General features: G+C 26.3%; 1 protein-coding gene across 1 annotated transcript in view; it reads left to right on the forward strand.

Moving 5' to 3' along the window:
• Nucleotides 1–1,149: 1,149 nt before the first annotated feature.
• LOC107447041 (uncharacterized) overlaps nt 1,150–24,688 on the forward strand; it is a gene marked incomplete in the record, with an annotated part of 71,434 nt that continues 47,895 nt past the window's right edge. The window contains 24 exon segments of the mRNA XM_071183801.1: nt 1,150–1,202; nt 1,383–1,430; nt 1,699–1,755; nt 3,137–3,184; nt 5,696–5,752; nt 6,935–6,991; nt 7,623–7,682; nt 7,793–7,849; nt 9,459–9,506; nt 11,225–11,275; nt 12,415–12,471; nt 12,939–12,983; nt 14,973–15,023; nt 16,201–16,257; nt 17,444–17,494; nt 18,375–18,425; nt 18,542–18,598; nt 19,367–19,426; nt 19,527–19,583; nt 22,073–22,129; nt 22,698–22,748; nt 23,711–23,767; nt 24,185–24,229; nt 24,377–24,424. Coding sequence (XP_071039902.1) covers nt 1,701–1,755; nt 3,137–3,184; nt 5,696–5,752; nt 6,935–6,991; nt 7,623–7,682; nt 7,793–7,849; nt 9,459–9,506; nt 11,225–11,275; nt 12,415–12,471; nt 12,939–12,983; nt 14,973–15,023; nt 16,201–16,257; nt 17,444–17,494; nt 18,375–18,425; nt 18,542–18,598; nt 19,367–19,426; nt 19,527–19,583; nt 22,073–22,129; nt 22,698–22,748; nt 23,711–23,767; nt 24,185–24,229; nt 24,377–24,424 — 1,177 coding nt within the window.

Below are 24,688 nucleotides of genomic sequence, written 5' to 3' on the forward strand. Positions count from 1 at the left end.
ATTTTGAACTTATATATATATATATATATATATATATTACATTAATATATAAAATAATAGCTTTTGAAATTTACCTTTTTCAGTTCATAGTGTTAAAAGCTCAGGTAAAAAAATATCTTTTCAGTAATATACTGAATCTATCTATGTTATCTATATTTTAAATTAAGATTTATTTCTGAATACATCTTCAATGATGACAAAAAATATACAATATTTTAAATTCGAGCTACTAAATTGAACATTTATGCAATTTTCTGAAATTTATTTTATTTAAACTTAAATATAGATACTATTTTAAAACTGATGCTCTTTAACTATTATGTCATGATTTAATTTTAATATTTTGATATTGGATTCGCATTTGTAATTTTGAAACTTAACTTTTTAATATCTCTTATAAATTCATTAACAATCTATAACACTTGTAACAAATGTAAATTAAAAATACCCAAAAAGTAGTTTAAATGAGTTTTAATGCTCATATATATTATTTTAAATAAAAGGTAAGAAGAAGAAATTTAAAATAAAAATTTTGGTTCCTGCAGCTTGATTTTTCTAATGATGTCAATTACCAACACGATGCTTAATAACTTCAATATAGCTCGAGACAGAATCGTAGTCAACGAAATATTATTAAATGAAACGTGCAAGCTATTGAAAAGAATACCTTCGGTAAAAACAAAATTTAAATCTCACATAAATAATCAAATTTCAAAACTTTTAATAGAATAAAATCTAAAGTTATTAAAAGTTATGTTCGGAATTAAAAAAAGTGAATATAATTAAAAAAGCTCTAAATACATATTATTTTGCAAAACTTTGAATATTATACATTAGGAAATAATTCTGAAAATATATAATTTCTTATTTTCAAGCAAATATTTTAAATCATAAGAAAATGATGAGGTCTTTTAAAATCAATCTTTCTATCATTTAAATCATTTAAGGGATTTATTATTCCTTTCGATGAAATTTTTTAAACCCAATATCTTTTTTCTATATTGCGAAACGTTCTACTTTAATAGTTTTGATAGAAACAGTAGTGCCAGATTTATTATAAATTATTTTAATGTAATGATTTCAAAAACTAATAAGTTTCATATCTATATATTATTTATCGAATGATAATCAAATATCTTTTTTAGAAATGGATAGCACTATACATAACGTACCAGTAGTAATCGAATCAAGAAAAAACCCTAGTAAGTAGGATTTGTAAACATCAATCGCCCATTCTTAAAAAAAAAAGTTAAAAAATGAATAAACTACTAGAATAACATTAGTAAACCACTATTACAAGGAAGCAAAATTTAAGTGGTTGCTAATTTTTTGTATTGATTAAAAGTTGTATGTAATTTTAAAGGATAATATATTTATTTCAGGCAACCGTTTGAAACGACCAGTTGAAATTTTACCAATAAAAACTCCAGGTAAGCAAATTAATAAAAAATATCATAAAGATTAAAGTGATAAAACTGTTTAATAAGACTAAAAAACAATGCTTTGGAAGACTTCAATTTTTTATTATTCATTTTTTGGATATTTTTAGTATAAAATATAATTACAGCGCATTTGTTCAAAATAGTTTTATATTTTCAACTCGAGTTCAGATTTCCCCCATTTTTTTTTTGTAATGATTCTTGTAAAATTTGTTTTATTTATTATATTTGAGGTATAATTTAACGGTAATTTATGCAGGTATGAAGAAAATGATTTTTAATCGGCCAATCGAAATTGAGTCTTTAAATTCTTCTGGTGAGTATATATTTGTATATATTATAGGAAAAATCATAGATAGAAGGAAATTTGCGACATATTCTGTACAGTTTATAAGTTGTCTTAAATACAGTGCTCTTATGAAGAGACGAGAATAATCATGCATTCAAGATTCAAAAGATGGAAGAAAACGTTTATTTATTTAAAGCTTTTAAGTTGAAAGAACAAAACAGTATTTCACAAAAGTTGCAGGGAGAGCAGCTAATACTACCTCTCCCAGAGAGTTTGGGAAATGAGACTTGTTTATAAAAAGGAATTCTTGGCGTACGTATTATACAGTAGGAAGCTTTGACACTGGTTCTGATTTGACGTTGTAATTATACGGCTGAAGGAAATAAAAATAGACATATGTAGCAATAAATAGTTTAGATTCCATTAGTTCTTATTGCATGTTTTATAATTAAACATCACCGTTTTTTAATTGATCAATTAAAATAAAATAAAAACATAATGAATGAATAAATATGTCAAAATATTTTTTTAATAAATTAAGATTTAGGAACTTACAGAATAAAATAAAGAGAAAATAAGCAAAAGTAAAACATAATTAGACTGAAACACATAATTATAGAGTTCTTTTTAAGTCTGCAACATCAACTAAATGTTCTCTATAATAAGTAAAACCTAAGTATACCTTCCTTAAGTATAGTAAATATTCGATAAGTATAATATGCTCTACTGAAACTAGTATGCGTAGAAACTTTTGAAAATGCATAGCTATGACGTCACAATGAAATGTTTTTAAGTATTATTCGTCCATGGTTGGTAGTCTCTGCTAGTCAACTAAGATGAATACATTAAACACTTTGCAACATTATTGTGAATTTATTATGCTTGGTAAAGTTTTGAGAGTTATATAAATAATTGTCTATTACTAATTTAAATTTAAAAGATAATAAAATTAAACAATACGCAAAGTAAAGAATTCCAAATCAAATTCCTGTGAAAAGTTCCGACACTCAAAGTGTCAGTATTTTTTATTACCCAAACTATTTTTACAGGAAGATATTACGGGATTTTACTCATTATAGTAATTACTGTAAAATCACTGAATTGATCTAATTTAATAAATATTACTGTAGAGATTATGGTAAATTATTTTACGGTAAATATGGATACGGTAAAGTGAATTTTACTGATGATGCACCCAAAGGGCGGGTATTTTATATCATAGTTTAATCCGGAATATTTTACTGTGCATTTAAACAAATTATTACATTGTTAGGATATTAATAGTTATATCATTTTGTGTATGTCGCATTAAATAAGGTTTATATAACAACCCTAAATAAACAAATTTGAAATACTGAATGCTGAAAGATATTTGGATTAAACAATCTTGTATAAAATTATTTTATAGAAAGATACAAACGACCCGTCATAATTCATGAATGTCCTCTTTCTTTCGGTAAGTATAGCTTTGTCTCAACAGCATTTCTAAAAAAAATTTAATTTGAAATGTAAAAATGTGTAACTTCATTGGAGTATCCTATTGATGATTTTCGAAATTTTTGGACTCCATTATTAACTTTTATGATTTTATGTATGATTTTATTATAGTAAGACATTAGGTCTTTCAAAATGATTCTAATATCCCTAAGATAAAGTTATATAATCTTTCGTAGCATCTTAAGGACTATGAATTATTTAAAACTGATTAAAAAATAAAGATGTCATTGGCATGTGTCGAATGTTATTCATCCTCCATGCTACGTCCTAAGTAAGCGAAACATTTTTTACATCTTTGTAACGAAATGTTATTTATCTTAAACATTTTATAACGAGAGCAATGCTATTTTTCTTAATAAATGATTTGCGACAAGATATGTAACTACAATTAAAGAAACACATATTAATCCGATCGACATGAAAATATCTAAATGGTCTCTCCTACATCTATAAACAGCTTCCAGAAAGATTTCAGGACAATGAATGATTTAACTAACCCGCATTTGCGTTACTTGGAGAATAAAACCACGAAAACCTCCCATGGTTAGCCTTACTGCAAGTGGACTCTAACCCTTGACCCGTCTACAACTGAGGAAATTTTATATCTGCACTGTAGTCAGTACGAGCCAGGTGCAGAATTCGAGTGAATCAGACATTGCTGGGATTCGAACCAGGTTTACCTCATTGGAAGGCAAGCGCTCTATCCCCTGAACCAACATGGCTTTCATGGAAGTATTTTATTTTAAAACTGTCGTTGAACAGACCACCCAATTTTTGGGGTTTACGACTACTAATGTTTAACTCCGTAGCGATGTAATTCTGAATTCATTTCAAAAGATAAGGGAATTCCTAGATAAAGTATTGAGGGAAATTTTGCCCAAGTGGAGGACTTTTTGATGGAACTAAACCGCATTTGCATGAAGAGAAAGATCACCAAGCCCTCCAGTGGTTAGATTGACAGCTAGAGGACTCTAACCAATGATCCGTCTACCGCTGAGGATATTTCAAGTCAACACTCTAGACCGCGCAAGCCGAATGCGGAATTCGTATCGGCAAACCAGTGCTTTGATTCGAACTTGCTTCACCTCTTTGGAACGCGAATGCTCTAACCCCTGGGCCATCGCGACTATTATGGAGGTATTCAAATATCGCAACAAGAAGCGATGGAGCTTGGAAACCGTTGGTATGTTTGAATCAGTCAAAAAATGGATCAAGAAGAAGATAGCTAATTCTCAAAGGGTGGCGGGTGAGTTTATAATCACCGTCAAATAAATCTTTAAAACTCATATTAAATTTAAGAAATCAGTCACTAGTAACAAATTCTTATTGATTGTGGTCATTGATGGCCTTCTTAGTGACTTCTTCATGTATTTCAAAGAATGTTTTGTGCTTGCCAGTAGACATAACACTCATCCCTTAAGATAGTTTTTATCATGCACAATTTTCCCCTTTAAACTTGCTGAGTTTTGCACGAAATTTGAGGGGCTATTATTATAGGGTGCACTATGATATGCACGTAATAGAGACAAAAACATGCCTCACGAAAATGTTGTATTATTCCTCTAGTATGAGGAGAGGATATAGTAACCACACAAGTATACACGGAACGTTTCCTTCGCCTTACAACCGGTCTGAGAGCAAGTATAAGTTTCACTAGCGACATGATTTTTCGCAAACTTTTTGTATGTATAAAATAACATGTACGAGCTATTTAAACAACACAAATTAAGTTGAACTTTAATAAGGTTTTCTAAAAGTGGATATGGGGAATTTCATAATTTTTGATTTTTAGAAGTAAACTCCTAATATCTTATAAAGGCTTAAATACTCTTTATCCATAATGAGTATGTATTAATAAACGTTATTACACGTTATGTATTTAATAATAAATATATATCACGTTATATATTTACTGTAATATAGCATACTTCATTGCTCACTGTAATCAGTAAATAATAAATGAAATATATTTAAGTTACGAAAAAAAAACATAATCTGCAATTACCTCATTAAATAGAGTAAATGTAATGGTAGGTTTCTCTAAATTGTTCTGCGCACATTATATAAATCTGCAATATACTCTGCTGCTATATAAACTGCATTATATTTCTACATAATCAAATTATGAAATATTGCCCAAATATTCAAAGATAAAGCTATAGAAAACTATCAAAAATTAGGCAGGGTAAAACTGATCAAGACAACTAAGTTCAGTTAGTTGGAGCAAATAATATTCAAGCAGCAAGATTTATTTATTTTTTATTTTGCCGATAAAACACGCAATACAGATAAAAAAAATTTCATATCTGTAGAAGATATTAGTGATTAAAATTACATTTATAATATGAGTTTAAATAATGCTTCAACATTTAAGGGTGTTTAGTGCTAAAAATGCTTTTATTAATCTGTTATAAATAGATATATAGTTAAGCATTTTGATATACATTTAAACCCCTTTTATTTGTTTCAGACATAATTGAAGGTCTTCTGAATGGTACTTATAGAATGGTACCAATAAAATCATCTGGTAAATATAACAGTAGTTTTTAATCATAATCATTATGTATTATTGTGCACTTTTGATGTATTATCGACATTTTGAATGTTTTCTCCCAATTTTTGATTTTATATAGTCTCAAATATTGAATGGAAAACTTATAATTAATGTAAAAAGAGGAAAACCCCTATTAAAACAACGTGCTCATCCAGATACGTACATACTGTTGTATTTGATATGAAACTAATTTTTGCTTGTTTTAGTGTCGTTTTTAGCTAGTGGCTCACTAGACGCGTGTTTCCCGGATGCATTTCTTGCAGTATGTGAAGAAAAACACACTCATTATAATTGTAGTTCCGTAAAAATCCTGATCGGTTTCATATACTCATTTTCATTTTTTCATTTTCGAACTAACATGGTTGCTCATACTAACAACGGTGCATCTATACTTGTAAGTCTTATCCTCCATTTTCCTTACTCAAACTAGAGAATCTTATTTAATTTATTAATAAAAAAAAAATATTTCCAAATCTGCAAGATTTCTGTCACAAATATGTACACACTTATGAAAAAGCATGCTATATTTTGCATTGAAATTTATTAAATATCGTGATTGGAGGCACCTCACATATTCTTCCTCTTTTCCATTCCCTGGGACAGGAAAACTTAAGGTAGATTACGTTTTTCACAGTGTTTGACATTCTTTCCTGGACATTTGATACCTTTTATGGACATCAATCACGGAACATTTCGCATTCTTGGGCAAATTTTAAATATCTGAATGCTTAACTTAAAATGTCTCAATGTTTTTTTATGAAATTTTTCAGTACACATTTGACTTGATTTCAAATTAAATAATTAATGTTTATTACTCAATGATATCTAGCAAACTCAGCTCGAAGACTTAAATTTCTCATTCAAGAAAAGTCCTGTATATGAGCTGGTTACGTTGTGATCAGCCACTAGACTAGTATTTTCGATTATGGCCCTCGGAAACTTTCATTTCGGAAAACTTTTTTCGATGATATTCAATGAATAACGTAGTTCATTAATGTAAAAATTACTTTTGTAAGTACTGTCATACGTTTTGAAATTTAAGTTGTATTGTTATCGTTCCAGAAAGTGATCTACTTTTAATGTTTGAATTATGAAACAGTTAGTTTCTTTTAAATAAAAAAGTGTTTAATTTTTTAATATGTTTTTCTTTTCTAGGAACGAAGAAATATTTATTTAAACGACCAGTCGAAATTGAAAACATACCAACCAAAGGTAAATATAGTTATAAAAATGAATTTAATAATGCTGACAATGAGTAGATAAGAGAATATGAGATTGCAGACAATTTATTAAACAAAGAATATCAGACATTAAGGCAGAAAAATAAGGCATAAAACATGTTTAATATTAACTCATCTTTTGTCAGATGCAAGTAATCCACATCTGATAAAATATATCAAAATAAGAGGAAAATTAAATTATGAATAATAAATGTAATTAATACAGTAGTAATAAATTTTTTTAGATATTTTTAGCGAAATAAGTGATTTTTTTTTCTTTAAGAAAATCAATTTGTTAAGATAAAGTTATTTTTAGAATTACGCTTTTCAAAGTAGAATTTTTTTTTTAAATTAAAAAAGGAATTTCTCAAATCTTAACAGAATGGTCTTAATAATATTTGGCTAGATATGAATAACGATGCACATTATAATCTCAGAAGAATACAACATCAAGATATGGGTTCATACAGATCGCAGAATTACAGAGAAAAGTATTATATCTAAGCGGATAATTAAACACAATATATAAATTCATAATTATATAGCTATTTGTAAGCTTATAACTAAACAGCAAATAATTAACTAATAATTTTATGCCAATTTTGCTTCAATTTTTTCTTCAGATAAATACGGGAAAACAGGGAAACGCCCGGTTGTAATTCATGAAAGTCCATTCACTTTTGGTAAGTTGTTTTATAATAATGATCAAAAACTGGAAAATATTTCAGCCATTAAGTAAAAATAACGGTTAAGCAGAAAAAAATATTTAGAATTTCTAACTTGTTCATTTCAGAAATCATCAAAAGTATATTGAATGGTACTTATAGAATGCTAAACAACAAAACTTCTGGTAAGTACATGGCAAGCATAGATTTTTAATAATTTTACAAATCAATTTAACTAAAATTTCTATATCGGAACATATCTATTGAAGCTGTATCAATAAGATTTTTTTTCAATATAGATATGTGAAATAAATTGCATTTTGCTTTCAAATACACAGTTTTTTAAGGAAAGAAATACGTTAAACATATCTTAAAATTACGTCCAGCGAAAAAGTGCATATTCTGAAGTGCNATATATATATATATATGAAGATGTAGAAAATGTTATGATAAATAAAATCACTACTGGAAATGGAATCCTAACTATCAAATAGAAAATATATTAAAAAGAAATTAAAGTAACTGTTTAATAGTTATGTTGTTATTTAGTTTGTTATTTCATGGTGATGAGTTTGATTTTCTTCTGCCGTGCTGATATTTTGAGTTCTTTTATAAAGTAATAACTTATTTTATTTCTACTAATAATACTTCCTTTAAATATTCTTTCAGCTGTTACTTTAGCAATGTCACAACTTATCATATACTTTTTCTTCGATTATCATTATTTTTGTATTTATATCTAAAAATTGTATATGTATATATAAAATATAGATAAATAGATTAATAAAGAAGATTAATCTTTTGAAAAAAATGTCATTTTGGGACTTTCCGCAAAAGGAAAATGATATTGATATGAAAAACGCATTATAGAAATTTCACGAACTTAATGCTGAAAAGATTCAAAGGGGTGAATTCAAATGAGATAATTAATTAGTAGCAACTTTTCATTTGTCAGCATAAGCTGACAAAAAAAACGAATAGGCATACTTTATTTTCCTAGGATTTGAATTTTTGACCTTCAAAATATGGGAAATAGCTGGTATAACTAAGCCTGAGGTATAACGAAGTCCACAAAAAGTAAAATGTACATTAATGAGCCTAATTTTATAGCTTTGCTCTCTTTAAAACTATTCCGACTATATTTTCAAGATAGTTGTCAATCTCCATGTTTTAATAGCCAAAAACTCAATTTTGTAAAAAAGAAAAAAGAAAAAAAAGGTGCGTATATTTAGAAAAAAAGCCTTCTTAAGTCAGTTTCGACTAATCATTATTTTTAATCATTATCATTAATTAATGGGCATATTTAATTAAACCTTAGCACCTTATGATCAGAAACTAAGAGATAATCATACGTGCTTTACGATCAGCATTTAGTCTCAAAAAATTCGTTCATTTGAACAAAAATTGCTTAAAGTGAAGTCTTTTTATTTATTTTGCGCACTGTAAAGTCCTCAAAGAATCAAATAAAACAACAAAAAAAATGTAAACAGGTAAATACTATGTAATATAAAAATTCTAAGATATTTTATCGCTCTCTTCTATAAAATAATTATACCTGTATTTGTTAGGTTGAGAGTGTTTTTGACTCGCTCAACAATTGTCTACAAAAATGCTGTAAACATTAAAGTTATTGTTATAGCCATATATTTGAAATATAATTTTTAATTTGTTCATTATTCTTTTTCAAAATTGTCAAATTTACTTTTTAGTTACTGTACAAAGTCAGTACGAGAATGAAAGCCAATTAAAATAAGACAATATTTTTTTAATGTTGAGTTCTTTTTTTTCTTTCAGGAGACATGACTAAATTTTTCGAACGCCCTATTGAAATCATAAAATCAGGTAATTAAGGTGTTATAAATATTCTAAACCATTTAAAATGCAACTATACATAAATAATAATTTATCAGTCACGATTACAGAAAAAAATTATTATGTACCATTTAACACAATATCAGTAGTACGTATAACCAAAATAATTTAGCTTCCTCTATCTATGGAGATTTTCTAATTTTCCCCAAAACAACGTTTTCTCTAAGCATTTTCTCGTAAACTTTGATTTGAAGTATATAGCTTTTTTACTTCAATTAATAAATATTACTAATATTAATAAAGCATTGGCTTGATATTAATGTGGAAATTTTTTACGGTTCCTCAAAACAAGTAAATATTTTTTCTCCATTAAACTTGCATTTTAGAGCATAAAAAATTTATTTTAAGTGATGCATTTACTTACATTAATTAAGCATCATTGGTGCCAATAATAATATGGTACTTTTTTAAGGTTTTCTTAAACAAATAAATAACTTTACTTCATGAGTTTTACTTTTTAAAATGTACCTTATTTTGTTTTGATCTTACTTCAAATCTAGTGCTAAAATTAATTAGGATCATTGGCGTTAATAATAGTATGGCGATTTTTTAAGTTTCTCCTAAACGCATTAGTACCACTTTCTCATTAATTTTTCCTTTCAATATAAAGCTAATTTTTCATTTCAATTACCATTGATTTTAAATTATTTACTTTTATAGAAAAAACGGTTTAAGATAATCATATAAACAAAATAGCAGGCATTTTCAGATTACTTAAGAAATACTAATTTGGTGACTTTGTCTTTATTTTTTTTATTAAAACCGTAAAATAATTGCTAAAGCTTAACCAATCAGTGATTAAATATAATTTTTCCCTCATCCCGTTCAAACGGTCAGCAGTAGAATGTCCTTATGTCGAGGGTGACCTTCCCTGTCCTTCGAACTATTGGTAGTAGCAAGTTCATCACTCATAGTCAGATGGCTTAGGAGTCAAAAAATTACACTCGAATAGACATTCATTTATATAAGGAGGTATAATAAAAATATGCTGTATTCAACCATTAATGATTCAATATAATGTAATATAAAATAATATAAAGTAATGATTCAAACTAATCAATATAATACAAAGATGCAAATCAATCATAATTTATCATATTATTTCAAAATGTTTTGTAAAGACATTGAATTTAAAAATCATTATCTCTTTAGAGAAGGAAATATTGCAATGGTAAAAGAAATTAATACAAAATTAATACTTTCTCTTTTTTTTAAAAAAAAATCAGATTTTTTTTGTAAGCTATGCATAAATTTTTTAATATATTTTAATCTATTTTTAATACAACAAATTACTTTGTGCAAAATAGAATGAAACAAATTTTTTGTATGTTCATAACACTAATTTGCAACTATAGGAAGATCCCACCATTCATAAGTAATTTTTACGTAGAATTTAACATTTGTCTTCTCGCAATAACATTACTTTTTGGATATACTAAAAACTTTTATATTTTAAAAACTAAAATATTTTCAGTCAATTTTTTTTTAAATTTTAAAGCACTTAGGTATAATGTGTTTCTTAGAAATGTATGTGAAAGAATGCTTTTACCATGATCTAAAATAAATAAAATAAAGATGTTTTACAGTAAATTTAAATATTTCAGTTTATAATAAATTTACCTGGCTTTCTACATGAAATAAATATTTAAAAAAAATATATTGTTATAACTATTACCCATTGCTTGCAGGAAAAATGAATAAACGGCCCTTTACAATCCCTAAAAGTCCATTAACATTTGGTAAGTATGTGTTATAATTAATCAATACTTTGGATCATACTTCAATAAATATAGTCTGGAGATTGTTGAGCTGTTTTGAATACATGTAAATCAATAATTTCCAGCTACAATTTTCAAGCTTAAACCAATTTTAGCATAAGTGAACTTAATTGTTTGACATCCTGTAAGATCAGTCAGAATCAATTTGTTTTACGAATGATATTTTTAAATACTCAGAGTAATGCTTAAAAAATTCTTTTAGTAGATATATTTTAAAAGGAAGGTGTTAATTTAATAAAAACAATAAATAAGATATAATAATAAGAACAATAAAAACTCTTTTCATTAATTTTTAATCAATGAACTTTTTTCTTAAAATTAAGCTCGAATATAAATTTTTGCACTACATTAAGAAATTTAATCTTGAAACAATTTCTTGAACTGTAAAAAAAAACTTTTTATGTATCCTAATCCTAAAAATTTAGGCACCTGTTGTTATACCAAATGTGGTGAGGTTAAATACCAAAAATACTTCTTGGTATAATCAAATACCAAAGTCAGTTCTTGCTGTTGTAAAACATCAGTAATGGCCATTTACAGAATGTTTGGTGTAAAGTAGTTGCCATTATTTTTAGATAAAATGAACAAAGATAATATATCAAGGAACAATGATAAAATGTGTGATAACAAAAAGATATAATACACATAAGCGTCAGTAAAGTTCTTTTCATTATAGTGTTCACCGTAAGAACAGTTACTTTAGAATGCATAGGCTTTCTATAGAAATTAGTTTGTAAATCAAGCCTACGCAGAGCAGAAAAAAAGAAGAAAAAAAAGCATGATGCAAATGTGAGTTCGGTGTAGAACAGTAGCTGATAGAAATTAAGTATCATAAAATTATCTGATGCAATTTTTAAGAACTAGAATAAAATTATCCTTATTACACATCTGAAAACATACATACGTTTCGTAATGACGAACTATTTATCTCTTATTTATCCCATATTTCCTTGAATCCTAATATATTAATAGTCTATATTAATAAGACACCTGATTTAAAAGTTAAAAATTTAAATAAGGATTTTCTAACGTATAGGATTGAAAATGAATGTATTCAAAAGGAAGGTATTCAATGCTGTATTTTATTTTATTGTTTCTAGAGATTCTCGAAAGTATTTTGAATGGTACTTATAAGATGGTATCAAATATGACAAATCGTAAGTACCTATTGTTTATATCACTTAGATCACTAAAGATGTTTTGAAAAATTATAAAGAAAATTCACTGTAGCAAAATAAGAAAAACTTAAAATAATCATTTTTGAATTTAAAAAAATAAAGGTTTTTTAAAATTGTAATATTTCAATAATAGTTTTCAATTTATTTTTAGACTGTAATTTCTAAAACTGTATACTGCTTTAAAGCTCTAAAAAACTAGTTTGAAATTTAAAATGCAGATTTTCTTTGTTATTAAATTTAAAGAGTTCAAAATTATTTTCTTGCAATTCTAGTTTTTTTTAAAAAAAACATGCAATTATGCATTTCTCATTTTTTATAATATTTTTTATTATATTTCATAATTTTCCGATACAATTTTCATCCTGTGATTTTAATGAGTCTTACAAATTTTTAAAGTTAAAAATACTAACTATTCAAGTTTGTTAATGCTCTCTCTTTCATTTCAGAAATGATGAACTTTTTATTTAAACGTCCTGTTGAAATTGAACCAGGTAATAATGGGAAATATACAAGAAATATATGAATAACAAATTGGAGAATGTTATTTTAAAAAATTCAATAATTAAAATGCTGTTGAAGGTAATTATAAAACAGCTGGGAAATAATGCACCAAGTTCTTAATATTTTATCTGTAAAATTATAAACGTTGATGATTGTTAGATATTTATTTATTTTTCACGCATATTTGCTTAAAGAAATAAATTTTAATAATAGTTTAGCTTGACATTTTTAAAAATGGTAAATATTATTTAAATAACAACTACTTGAAATATAAATGTCTTTTTATCCTTAATTTCTAAAATCAAGTTTCTATTAATATTGTATCGTTCTATTTTAATGACGGGTTCTTTTAAGAAACAAGACTGCTGAAAGAATGTTTAGGTGATTTATTTTCGGATGATAACTAAACACTAACGTAGAACTGATATCTAACACTAATGTAGAACTGATATCTAACACTAATGTAGTACTGATATCTAACACTAATGTAGAACTGATATCTAACACTAATGTAGAACTGATATTTAACACTAATGTGGAACTGATATCTAACACTAATGTAAAACTGATAGATCGTAATAGGAGCTTATTCAAGGACATATCCTTTAATATAGCATCCGCATGATCTCCTAAGAACTAACAGTTCTCTCTTAAAATCTTTCGGTAGAATTTATTTTTTCAATTTCAGAAGTATTCCTTTATTTATCCAATTTACCACTACTCTTCTCCAGAAGTTCATGAAATGCTTCGAAGTTCCATAATTTATAAACGAGATTTCATCAGTAGAAATAAAATCTGTCTTGGAAATATTTGAAAATCATTTGAAAATTTCTTATTTCTGCTGTAAATTCTTTATTTTTCTTAAATTCCGTGTCTTTACTCTTACACAGCAATCTTATCAATTTTATTTCCTGACACTAAATATTCCATTTTAATAATGAGCTCTTTTAATGAACAAGAAAGTTGAATTAAAACCCAAATGAGGAAGAGATACGCCATAATGTGCACCTATTAAGGCACAGATACTCAAACTTAACAGCCAAAAAATATCCAAGTACCAAATTCCATCTAATACACTATCTACCAATAAGTATTTGGAAACGTGTGAATGAAAAGAAAAACAAACTTTATTTAAAATAAATAGTTGGTAGCCTCCACGAGAAGCAATTACAGCGTGAACCCTCCGGGGCATACATTCCACATGTCCTTGTGTGACGGCTAGTGGTATTTTCTTCCACTCGGCTTGGAGAAGACACGTAAGTTCCTTCACCGATATTGGACGGTTACTACACTCTTTAATTCGGCGATCCAACTCGTCCCAGAGATTCTCGATAGGGCTCAGGTCTGGGCTTTGGGTAGGACAGTCCATTCGATTAACCCCATTGGCACCATATCAAGCCTTGGTAACCCTCACAACATGACAGCTGGCATTGCGTCCTGGAAGTAACAGGGGTCCACCTCGTAAAACTGCCACAAAGTAGGAAGCACACTGTCATCCAAAATAGTGAAATAGGCATCTTGCATGGGACTAATGCCGATGTTGCTCCCTACATGATGTATACCGGCGGAGGGCGTGGCGTATCTCAGGTCCGCAGATATAGTCATTGGCATAGGTGTCCAAATACTTATTGGTAGTTAGTATATGTTCTCTTTCTTGAGAGCATCTAAGTCAAAGATAACAGCTCAGCTTCTATTAGTCGTCCTCGTAGAAACATATATACACATCCAAAAAAAAGGAAATTAATTGCATTATACTATAAAAGGAAATTAATTGCATTATTAATTGCAACGTTCATAGTCTATTTCATGTTAAGTAGTTAGAACTATATCTATAACTCTAAAACCTTTATATACATTAAGAAAAAGTTTATCAGATAATATCAGATTAATTAATTTAACTATGCGATTACTAAATCAAGCATTGTAAATAGAATATATTCATAAATAAATGAAGTTTAGATGTTTTGAATTTCTTACAGGAAAATATGGGAAAAGACCGGTAATAATTCATGAAGATCAGCTAACTTTCGGTTAGTAAGTTTTTGTAAAATTCTTAATAACTTTCGTTCTGAAACGACGAAATGCTTTGCTATTTTTTTAAAAATAATTCTCTATATTAAAATGAAATTTCATCTATTATTTTAAATGTTTTGTTGTCACACAGAACATGGGTGCACTGCAAAAGAAATTCCACATCAAATTACGGTAGAAAGTACCGACAGTTTGAGTGCATTAACCGAAAAATCCATCTTACCGTAAAATCCATTTTTACCGTAAAATATTATACAACAATATTTTTTTAATCAGAGTGATTCAATGATTTTAAGGAAATTATTGCTGTTAAAATTACAGTATATAAAATTTTTGTTCCAAAAATGGGTTAGAAGAGTTTTACTACGAAAAGTACCGGGAATCTGAGGACAGTCACATTATACAGTAATTTTATCTGTTTTTTTACATTATGCTTGTTTTAATTAAATCCACTCTTTTTTATTTTTGTGTTTCGATCATTGAAATGCGCATAAATACCATTTTTTGGACTCATCAAAAGTTCACTAGCAAGTGCTTAACTTCTAACATAACTTCAAATAAATTTATGTAAAATTCACTAAGAAGCTAACTACGATAAATTTCAATGGATTAAGAAAAATTCCAAATTTCTGCATTGTTATGGCTAATTTTTTTTTTAGATGGCACCATAGAAACTTTTGTAAGATTGCATTAAAGGAAAATATAATAGAAGTAATAAATGAGACGGCGAAGAATTCTACAATCTGTTTCTTATTCATAAATCAAAATGCATAATTTGATGAGAATGGTAGCCGAATCACTATTTTTCATTGAAAAGATTAATAGCAATTGTATGATTCTTTAATGAAAAAAGAAACTACATATGTTTTTAAGGTATTAATAGCAGGAAAGTAGTAGAAGTTATTATTTAATATATTGAATATTATTTCTTATTTTGATTAAAAAAAATCTATTGTAATACCTGATATTTTTTGTTACTGCTAAATTTGTAACTTTGTTTATTGGTGTTAGTTAATGACTCAAAATTAGAAATGATTAGTAGCTTAAGTTTATTTTTTGCTTGGTTATCATGTATCTTAAATATCATCTTAAGCATTATCTTAAATATTATTTTAATGTATGTATGGTCCGTAAAATTTTTATCGGCAAGTTGACGTGTTGTGTACTTGCTTTCAGAAATTCTTGAAAAACTGTTGTCCAAATGTCCAAACTGTCCATTCAATACAACTTACGGTAAGTGTTAATAAAATTCAATTTACTTTAACTAAGTATTTTATTCAAAGTTGCTCAGAATAATCTCTCGATTTTTACGTTTTTTTATCTTCAATAATGTATGATATTTCAGATTTTAATTGAAAAATAGGTAATAGTGAAATGGAATATTTTTTCACCAAATTAACTTTCAGCAATTAGATTTTTGGAGTTTGTTACTGTTTTGCTTACCATTATTTACTGCATGAAAAATCGTTTAATTTTTTTTCTACATTTAACTATGCAAAGTTTCGATTGTTTGGTAAAACAGAACACATTTTAAAACTAATTGTCCTGACACTGTCGCTGCTTTGATTCTAAAATAAAGAGCAATAGTGAGGGAGCTATCAAAGGCAATCCCCCCCCCCGAGAAAGCAAACAAACGGGAAATGCATCATCAAATAAACACTAATCCAGTGATCAACTTATACTTCCACTTTGAAACGTACATTGTGCAAATGGATATGAAGGAAAATAAAAGATTAGAAGGATAGAGGATTCGCTCAAATTAAGCTTCCTTTATTTAAACACAACTCTTTCAATTTATCATTTATTTCCAAAGAGACACTGGATTATTTGCGAATTCATTCATGGCAGAAAAATCCTAAAAAGGGGGACGTGTTCCCTTCTCCGCAAGCTCCATAACCCATCTATTTATAGATTATATGTGAAAGACATTACCTTTTCCAAATAAACCAGACTGCATAAATTCAAGTTTAAGAAAAAGAAAGGACAGCTAAAATATAAAAAACGAATTCTACTTAAAGAAGAAAAAATATCTTGAATACAATTTCATTTATTTCGAGCAGATCAACAATAGAGTGACCCTTTATCCAGGTATTCGAGTTTGTAAGGGTAAAACGTAACCGTTAAATGCTAGGCACTAGGCACAAAAGGAAAAGTAATTTAAGAAAATTAAGAGGTGGACTTAAAGGTTTAAAACGGAGGGTTTTCTGATAGCATCTTCACACTAATATAATTTTGCATTTGAAACAAAAATAAAACATTTTAATGACACTGTTATTTAGTACTCGAATGGCAACTTTATGTGATGTTTTTTTTTATTTAGCATACATTTTCAATTATTTTACATTTATTTAACTAATTTATATTTTGTTCGAATATCGCTGAAAAAATAGCTTCTTACACATGTAACTTTTTCCAGCAGAGATGATGAAAACTTTATTTAACCGCTCAGTAGAAATTGAATCACTGCCAGGTAGTATGTTCGTTTAAAATTAATCATGTCATTATTGAATTATTGATTATTTAAAGCAATGTGAATTAAACTATAGTTTTAAAAATTTATCTGAAATCTTCATTTGCGCATATTATGCACTCTGTACCCGAATAACTTAATTCAAATCCTTCGTTAGATAATGGAAAATGCTTACTTACTTTAATCTGTTGTATTATTTACTGAAAATGAATTTGAAAGAGCGCAGTAAAATAAGGGGTAAGGAGATACCTAAATATCTTAAAATTTTAAATGTTAATAATTTTTTAAATGCATCTTTTAATCAAATTTGACAATTTTTTTTAAAAAATATTAAAAAATAATTTTTTAAACAAAAAAAGTTTACTTAAACGTGCTCCGTACTCTTTATGTATATGGATCTCTGCAATAGTCATATTCAAAAGCATTATTTACTAAAAATCTATTCAAAATCAAATCTAAATATTTAAAATGCACAGCTTCAATAGTATTTTTTGAGTCACATACATACATACATATATATATATNAATTGGAGCAATAGGTTAAACGAAAACTTGAAGTTTTGAAGGTAAAATTACCCAAACTACCTAAGAAAGCGCGTTAACGAGTGTCAACAAGATGTTTTAAAAATCATTAAAATAATTTAAATTCACAAATTGATTCATAGAAGCAAATTTTTTAAAAATCCATAACGAAATAAGTTACTGACACTTCTTTAATGCAATAATGAAAATTGAAACCAAAATATTTTTACGAAAGCCACTACTTGAAACAATAATTTCAATAAAAATTTTAAAATCCTTATAATTCTAATTTATTAGTAATAATAAGTGAACCGATACTTTACTTTTCGTTAATGATTACTTTTGATTTCGCTTTCAGGAAAGTATGGTAAACGACCTGTTATAATCCATAAAAGCCCATTAACGTTCGGTAAGTTAACTTTCAATTTCTTGATATTAAAAATAAGATCAATGTTTTTGAAACGCTTCAAAGAATATACTTCTTTATTTTTGATTATATTTTTATGACATATATTTCATTTTTAGAAGTTCTTCAAGGTCTCTTAAATGGAACATATAAAATGATATTTGATACTAGTGATAGTAAGTATGAAAAGTGAAAAAATATGCATGTTTATATTTTAATCAAAATTAATTTCTTATTCAAATGTCTGATAAATGTTTCAAGTTTAAAAAGATTTTTTTTTGTAGCTATTCAACCCTATCCAGCATTACATGTTTAATGTATCTATTTTAATATTATTAATTTGGTACACTTAGAACAATACTTTTTAAGTATAGGGCAAGATTCAAAATTGGTTATTGTTATTCAATACTCAGCTTATTAAAATAATCAATTTTTGCATTTTTAAAAAATGAATTAAAATCAATACATTGATCTGGTAAATACACAATTTTAGCAAATCATATTCAGTATTTTTCAGGTTTCTTTAGCTATTCAAGTTTTTTGAGAGAAATATCAGTTTTTTAACCAGTTATATAAATTACAACGATAAACAATCGCTTAGAAAATTTTGAAAATACCGCAAGTGTTTTGATAAACTAGAGAAATAAGCATAAAAATTTGAGATAAACCACTAAATACATTATTAAAAGTTAAAGGCAATTTAATAATGATGTTCCTCAAAATCGATATTGTATCACTTAAAATGGATAATATTTTGTTTTACTTTGAGATGTATTTAATAAATATGATATATATTTAAATAATATATTAAAATGAATATTAAATATGTGGCAAAATAGTATTGATTATAAAGAGCGAAAAATAAATAATTTTGCAGAAAAAAATCGTATTTTAGTGGCAGTTAAGGTAAAATACGCTAAGAAAAGCGTTGATTTCTTTTACAGTTAGCATGGAGAAACCAGGAAAGCGACCTATTGTAATGAATGAAGGTCCATTTACTTTTGGTAAAATTTTTATATATTAATTACATCATATTGATATTTTCTACAAAGTAAAATTATCCACCACATACCATAATTGTTAATAACTTTTTTTCTATTTCAGAAATAATTAAAATGATTTTAAATGGTACTTATCAAAGATTAACAAATGCAACAGCAGGTAGATATTTTGCTATTATTTTAATTTTTACAACATTAAAAAGCATATTTTTTTTCAACACTTTCAAACATAATAATTTTAGTTACATAAATATAGTTGCTTTTTAATTTAGATATCTGAAAGTAAAAGCTGTTATTTTTGCAATATTCTATGAAACAGATTTAACGGAAAAATATGATTAAAAACATGATAGTGACTATGATAGTATTATTGTAATTATTATTGAGTGAAGCAAAATATCGATTTTCTATTAAACACTTAAAAGAAACCCTTAATGCTATTAACACTCAAGATTAAAAAAAAATTGCAAAATTATCTTTTTTTCTTATTTGTACATCTCTTGCTCGAATTTATTATTTGTATTAATTGCAAATGACTTATAAAATTAATTAATTTATTTATTAATTACAACAGACTTACAAAATTAATTAATTATTTATTCATTACAGAAGACTTACAAAGCTATTAACTTTTAGGAAGAAAAAAATAACAAGCTTAATGATTTTTCTTAGTTATATTTCTTTTTCTTTAATTTATTATTTTTATTAATTAAGAAAGACTTAGTTCATATTTAGTTCATTTAAACTAAATCATTTATCCAACTAAAAGAGGAAAAGAAGCAAATATGTTGTTGCAAATAAAAAATAAGAAGAATTATTTAAAATATGAAAACAAGATCTTAAAAAAACTATTAATTTTGAGAAATTAGCTACTAAAAGATATAATCTCGTCATCAGTCCACAAGATTATATTCACAAATAGAGCGTTTTAGAATGATGCATTAATATAACCGAAGCAAAATATATCAATACAAGCACCAGAAAACGAAACTGATTGGTAAACATAAATTGATTTGAAAATATTGTCTTATTCGAATATATATAGAGAGAGTATATATTTCGTCATTATTGGATAGTGGGATTTATTTTAATGTGCCGTCATTCTGAAGTTAAAAAACACATTTGATTAGCCGTTTTTTCTTTGATTAACCGAAAACAGCAAAAAATTAATAAAAGGAATTAATAAAGTAAATTATAGCAAAGAATTAATGAAAGAAATTTAATCGTAAATGTACAGTGTGTAAAATGAAAAATGAACCAACCTGAATAACTTTTGATCTCATGATCGGATCTTTATGTTCAAGGACTCCATCTTAATCGCTCGAGGGGGCAACCTATTATCTTATATTTGCTAATTAGTTAGTGCAGACGATATTTCAAGTTATGAAATCAGACATAAAAACGTACTTTCACTGAATAAACAGGCATTTTTTTCAATAGATTCGGATTTTTGATTCCCAAAATATAGGATGTATCTGCAATGCGGAAAATATGGTTCTAACAGTTTGGATAGGAGAGCGATCCAAAGTTTGAAACTCTTAATATTAATTTTATTTTTGTGCGTTTCACCATATCTGGAGAAATTTTTAAGTGAATAGAAAAATTTTTCCGTACAATTACAATATCCGTTCATTCAGAGATTATCCCATGCAAAATGTAATTTTTAGTATATATTTATTTCCTTATCATTTTATTTAATAATAGTCGAACAAATTTTGAGTTGTAAGGAATAAAAATTTTTAAGTCATTTTAAAGAAAGTAATTTTAAATGGCAAAATATGATATTTGAGCAAAATTGCTTAAATAATTCATGAGTACCACGAATAGTTTATGAAAAATACGATCAAAATTTGATTTCCCAGGGGCTACTTAAACGATTTTAAATAAATTTTGTATTTTATCATTTAATATTGCAATGTTTAAAATGATGTAAGAAATTCTATGACTTGCAATTCAAAAAAATTCTGATTGTTATTAAATAAAATAATAAAAAATCATAATTATTTACTTTTAAGTACTTTATTTTTTTAAGTAATATTTTGCATGAGATTATCTTTGGACAAACGAGTTTTATAATTGTGTGCAAAAAATGTTCAATTCACTATAAGAGTTCCCCTGATATCGTGAAACACGCCGAAAGTAAAATGCGCATTAATAGGTCAAAAATTTAGACCGCTCTCCTTACTAAACAACTGAGACCATTCTTCCCAGATTGCGGAAACCCCCTATGTTTTGGGGGTCAGAGATTCGGTCGAAAAAAAGTCACTTTTTTTCAGAGAAAGTATGTTTCTGTGTCTAATGCTGTAATTAAAATATCGTCTGCAGTAGTATAATAGCATATTTGAGGTCACCATTAAGATTGTGGTTTAAAACGTGAAGATAAATCATTAGATCAAAAGTTATTCATGGTGGTCCATTTTACGCACCGTACAGGGCATCACATATCTGTGTCTTATTTTGAATTTTATGATATTTTTATTTGATTAAATTATGTTTACAAATCGGTTTCTCATTATTTTGTAAGCTGATGACGAAACGCCATTATATATTTTCGAAGTTCTTTAATTTTTTATTTCTATTGTCTTATCTCTCTCTCTCCATATATATATATATATTCATATAAGCATATAATATAATATATTTTTTTAGGAGATATGACTTCTCTTTATAAACGTCCATTTGAGATTATGAAGTATAATTCGTCAGGTAACGAAACGATGTTAATTAAGCTATTTTAAGTTATTTATGTATCTATATTATTGATATACATAATTGAATTTTTTACTGGCTAGCCAATTAAAACTTGAGAAAATTACCAGATATTTATCTAAGCATATAAACATCAATGAAAGAGTGTAATGCATTTCTAGTATATTTTCATTAACACTAATATTTTTTTTCAATTAGAATTTTTTGTTAAATATCCCGTTTTCATATGAATCTTTTTGAAACAGCTTCGTTAAAATAAAAATATAAAAAAAATATTTTAATGGAATTAAAGCAGAAATATATACTTAAACTATTTTGAAAAATGCTACAACTGCAAAATTTATGCTATCTCTAAATTTTCATTATAAATTATTGATATTTTTGATGTTTTAAATATTCGTCATTGATTAAACTTAAAAATTTAAAGAAATTAAATTAAATCTTATAAATTTTAGTTTATTTAAAATATGATTTAATGTTTTATGCTTAATGGAACCTATAGCGAATTTCTGTCTAATAAAAATTTATATAATATATTATTTATAATTTTCTTAACTAATTACAGGAAAAATGAATAAAACCCCTGTATACACTCAAGAAAGTCCGTTAACATTCGGTATGTATGTCTTAAAATATGTTAATCAGCTGTATCGTAATGTAATCTAAATCTTTAAACAATATTAATTTTAACATCTTTATTGAGCCATGCTAAAGCACAATCATCAAAATTTTACTTACTTCATACTTTTGTTAAATTTTATAAGTTTACGCTTTAAATTTTATCTGAAATTTAACATTAATTGCTTTCAAATTTGAAATATGAGAATTTCAAAATTTATAATAAACAGTTGGAAAATGTAGTGTTATTCAAAAAGTTGATGATTTTTAAATTATTTTAATTCTTTGCTTTCAATCTTCAGAATAGTAGTTCGTTCGATATTAGCTAGGAGTGTGTATAACTCACGATCAAATTTTGTACGCACAATAAAATTTTGTTTAAACCACACAGATTATTGCTGCAACGTTCAAGATAATATATAGTTAGTTGTAATCTGTAAGATAAAGATCATTGAAACAATATTTTACGCATTTAAAACCATTTAGAAACTACTGCTTTAATAGAAGTATGAAAATAGTTTGAAATTTTGTATTTGAATATTAATGAAGAAATTAATAAAATAAATTAGAATAAAATTCAACTAGATTCCCTTGATCAGATATTAACTAAAATATTTTTCAAGTTTTGTTATTATTTATATAGATTTTATATTTAACTATATTTGAAAGCAAAATGCTAGTTTTGTATGTTATTGTATTAAATTTAAACGTTGTTCAGAGAAAAGCTTTAAGTTTTGAATTATCAAGCAAACAAATAATTTCCTTCACCTCATTCTTAAAATAATTTATAAATGTCAGCAGAAATCCTCCAAATTCGTCTCGTTTTATCATTTAAAGAAAAAATAAAAGTTTACAGAGGTAAACAATCACTTGAAAGTTATTGTTTAGAAAAATAACCAAAGAAATACTGAATGAAAAATACTGAAATACTGAATGAAAAATATGTTTTATACTTTTCAGAAATACTTGAAGGTCTTTTAAATAGTACTTACAGAATGGTACCAAATATGACTTCTGGTGAGTATTAATTAGCTGTTTCATTTATATAACAGAATGTGATTTCCAAGAAATGAAATATTGATTAATGCTCAAAAAATAATAACTAAACTCCTTTATTTGTTTAGAGTAATAAAATAAAAATAAATAACAAATATACATGTAAGGAAACAAAGGTCTTTCTAATCAAAACTGTATAATTAAGATACTGTTAAACTTATTTGTAAAAAAACATGCTACATTTATGTATTTTAGCATTGATTTCTTCAAAAAAAAATTTAATTTTCTGAACAATTAGCTTGTAAAACTAAATTCTTACTGATTAAAATAATTCTTTTTGATCTATTTACCATGAAAAACAAATAAAAAAATTATCGAGTATTTTAACACTTTTTAATACGTTTCTTATATTTTTTTAAATAATTTATTTTGTTACAGAAATGATGGACTTCATATTCAATCATCCCATTGAAATTGAACCAGGTAAAATGATGAGTAATTTTAAAGGAAAAAAAATTATACACTTATATAGTTATTAAATAATACTATCATAATGTATGCTTTAAAGATTTAAAGTGTATAAAGATTTATTTATTAAAGGAAAATAAATTTTAAATTTTTTTTCTTTAGGAAAGTACGTAAGACCTGGCATTGTTTACAAAGACCCTTTGACTTTTAGTAAGTATGTAGTCTTGGTATATATGTATAAGGATAATAACTGCGAGGAAGTTGCAAGTGCATAGATCACATAAAATAAGTAAAAAGTAATATCGAGAAAACATGGAAAAAAAATCCAAAGCAATTTAAAAAAATATTTGAAAAATTAATGAAGTAAAAAATTTTAATTTAATATTTTTTTCTTCCCTTTAAAAAATCATAAATTTTTTCTCATGTTTTCTTTCTTTCTATATATATATATATATATATATATATATATCAACT

This window comes from Parasteatoda tepidariorum, chromosome 7 (assembly GCF_043381705.1).
Source record: "Parasteatoda tepidariorum isolate YZ-2023 chromosome 7, CAS_Ptep_4.0, whole genome shotgun sequence".
Lineage (NCBI taxonomy): Eukaryota > Metazoa > Arthropoda > Arachnida > Araneae > Theridiidae > Parasteatoda > Parasteatoda tepidariorum.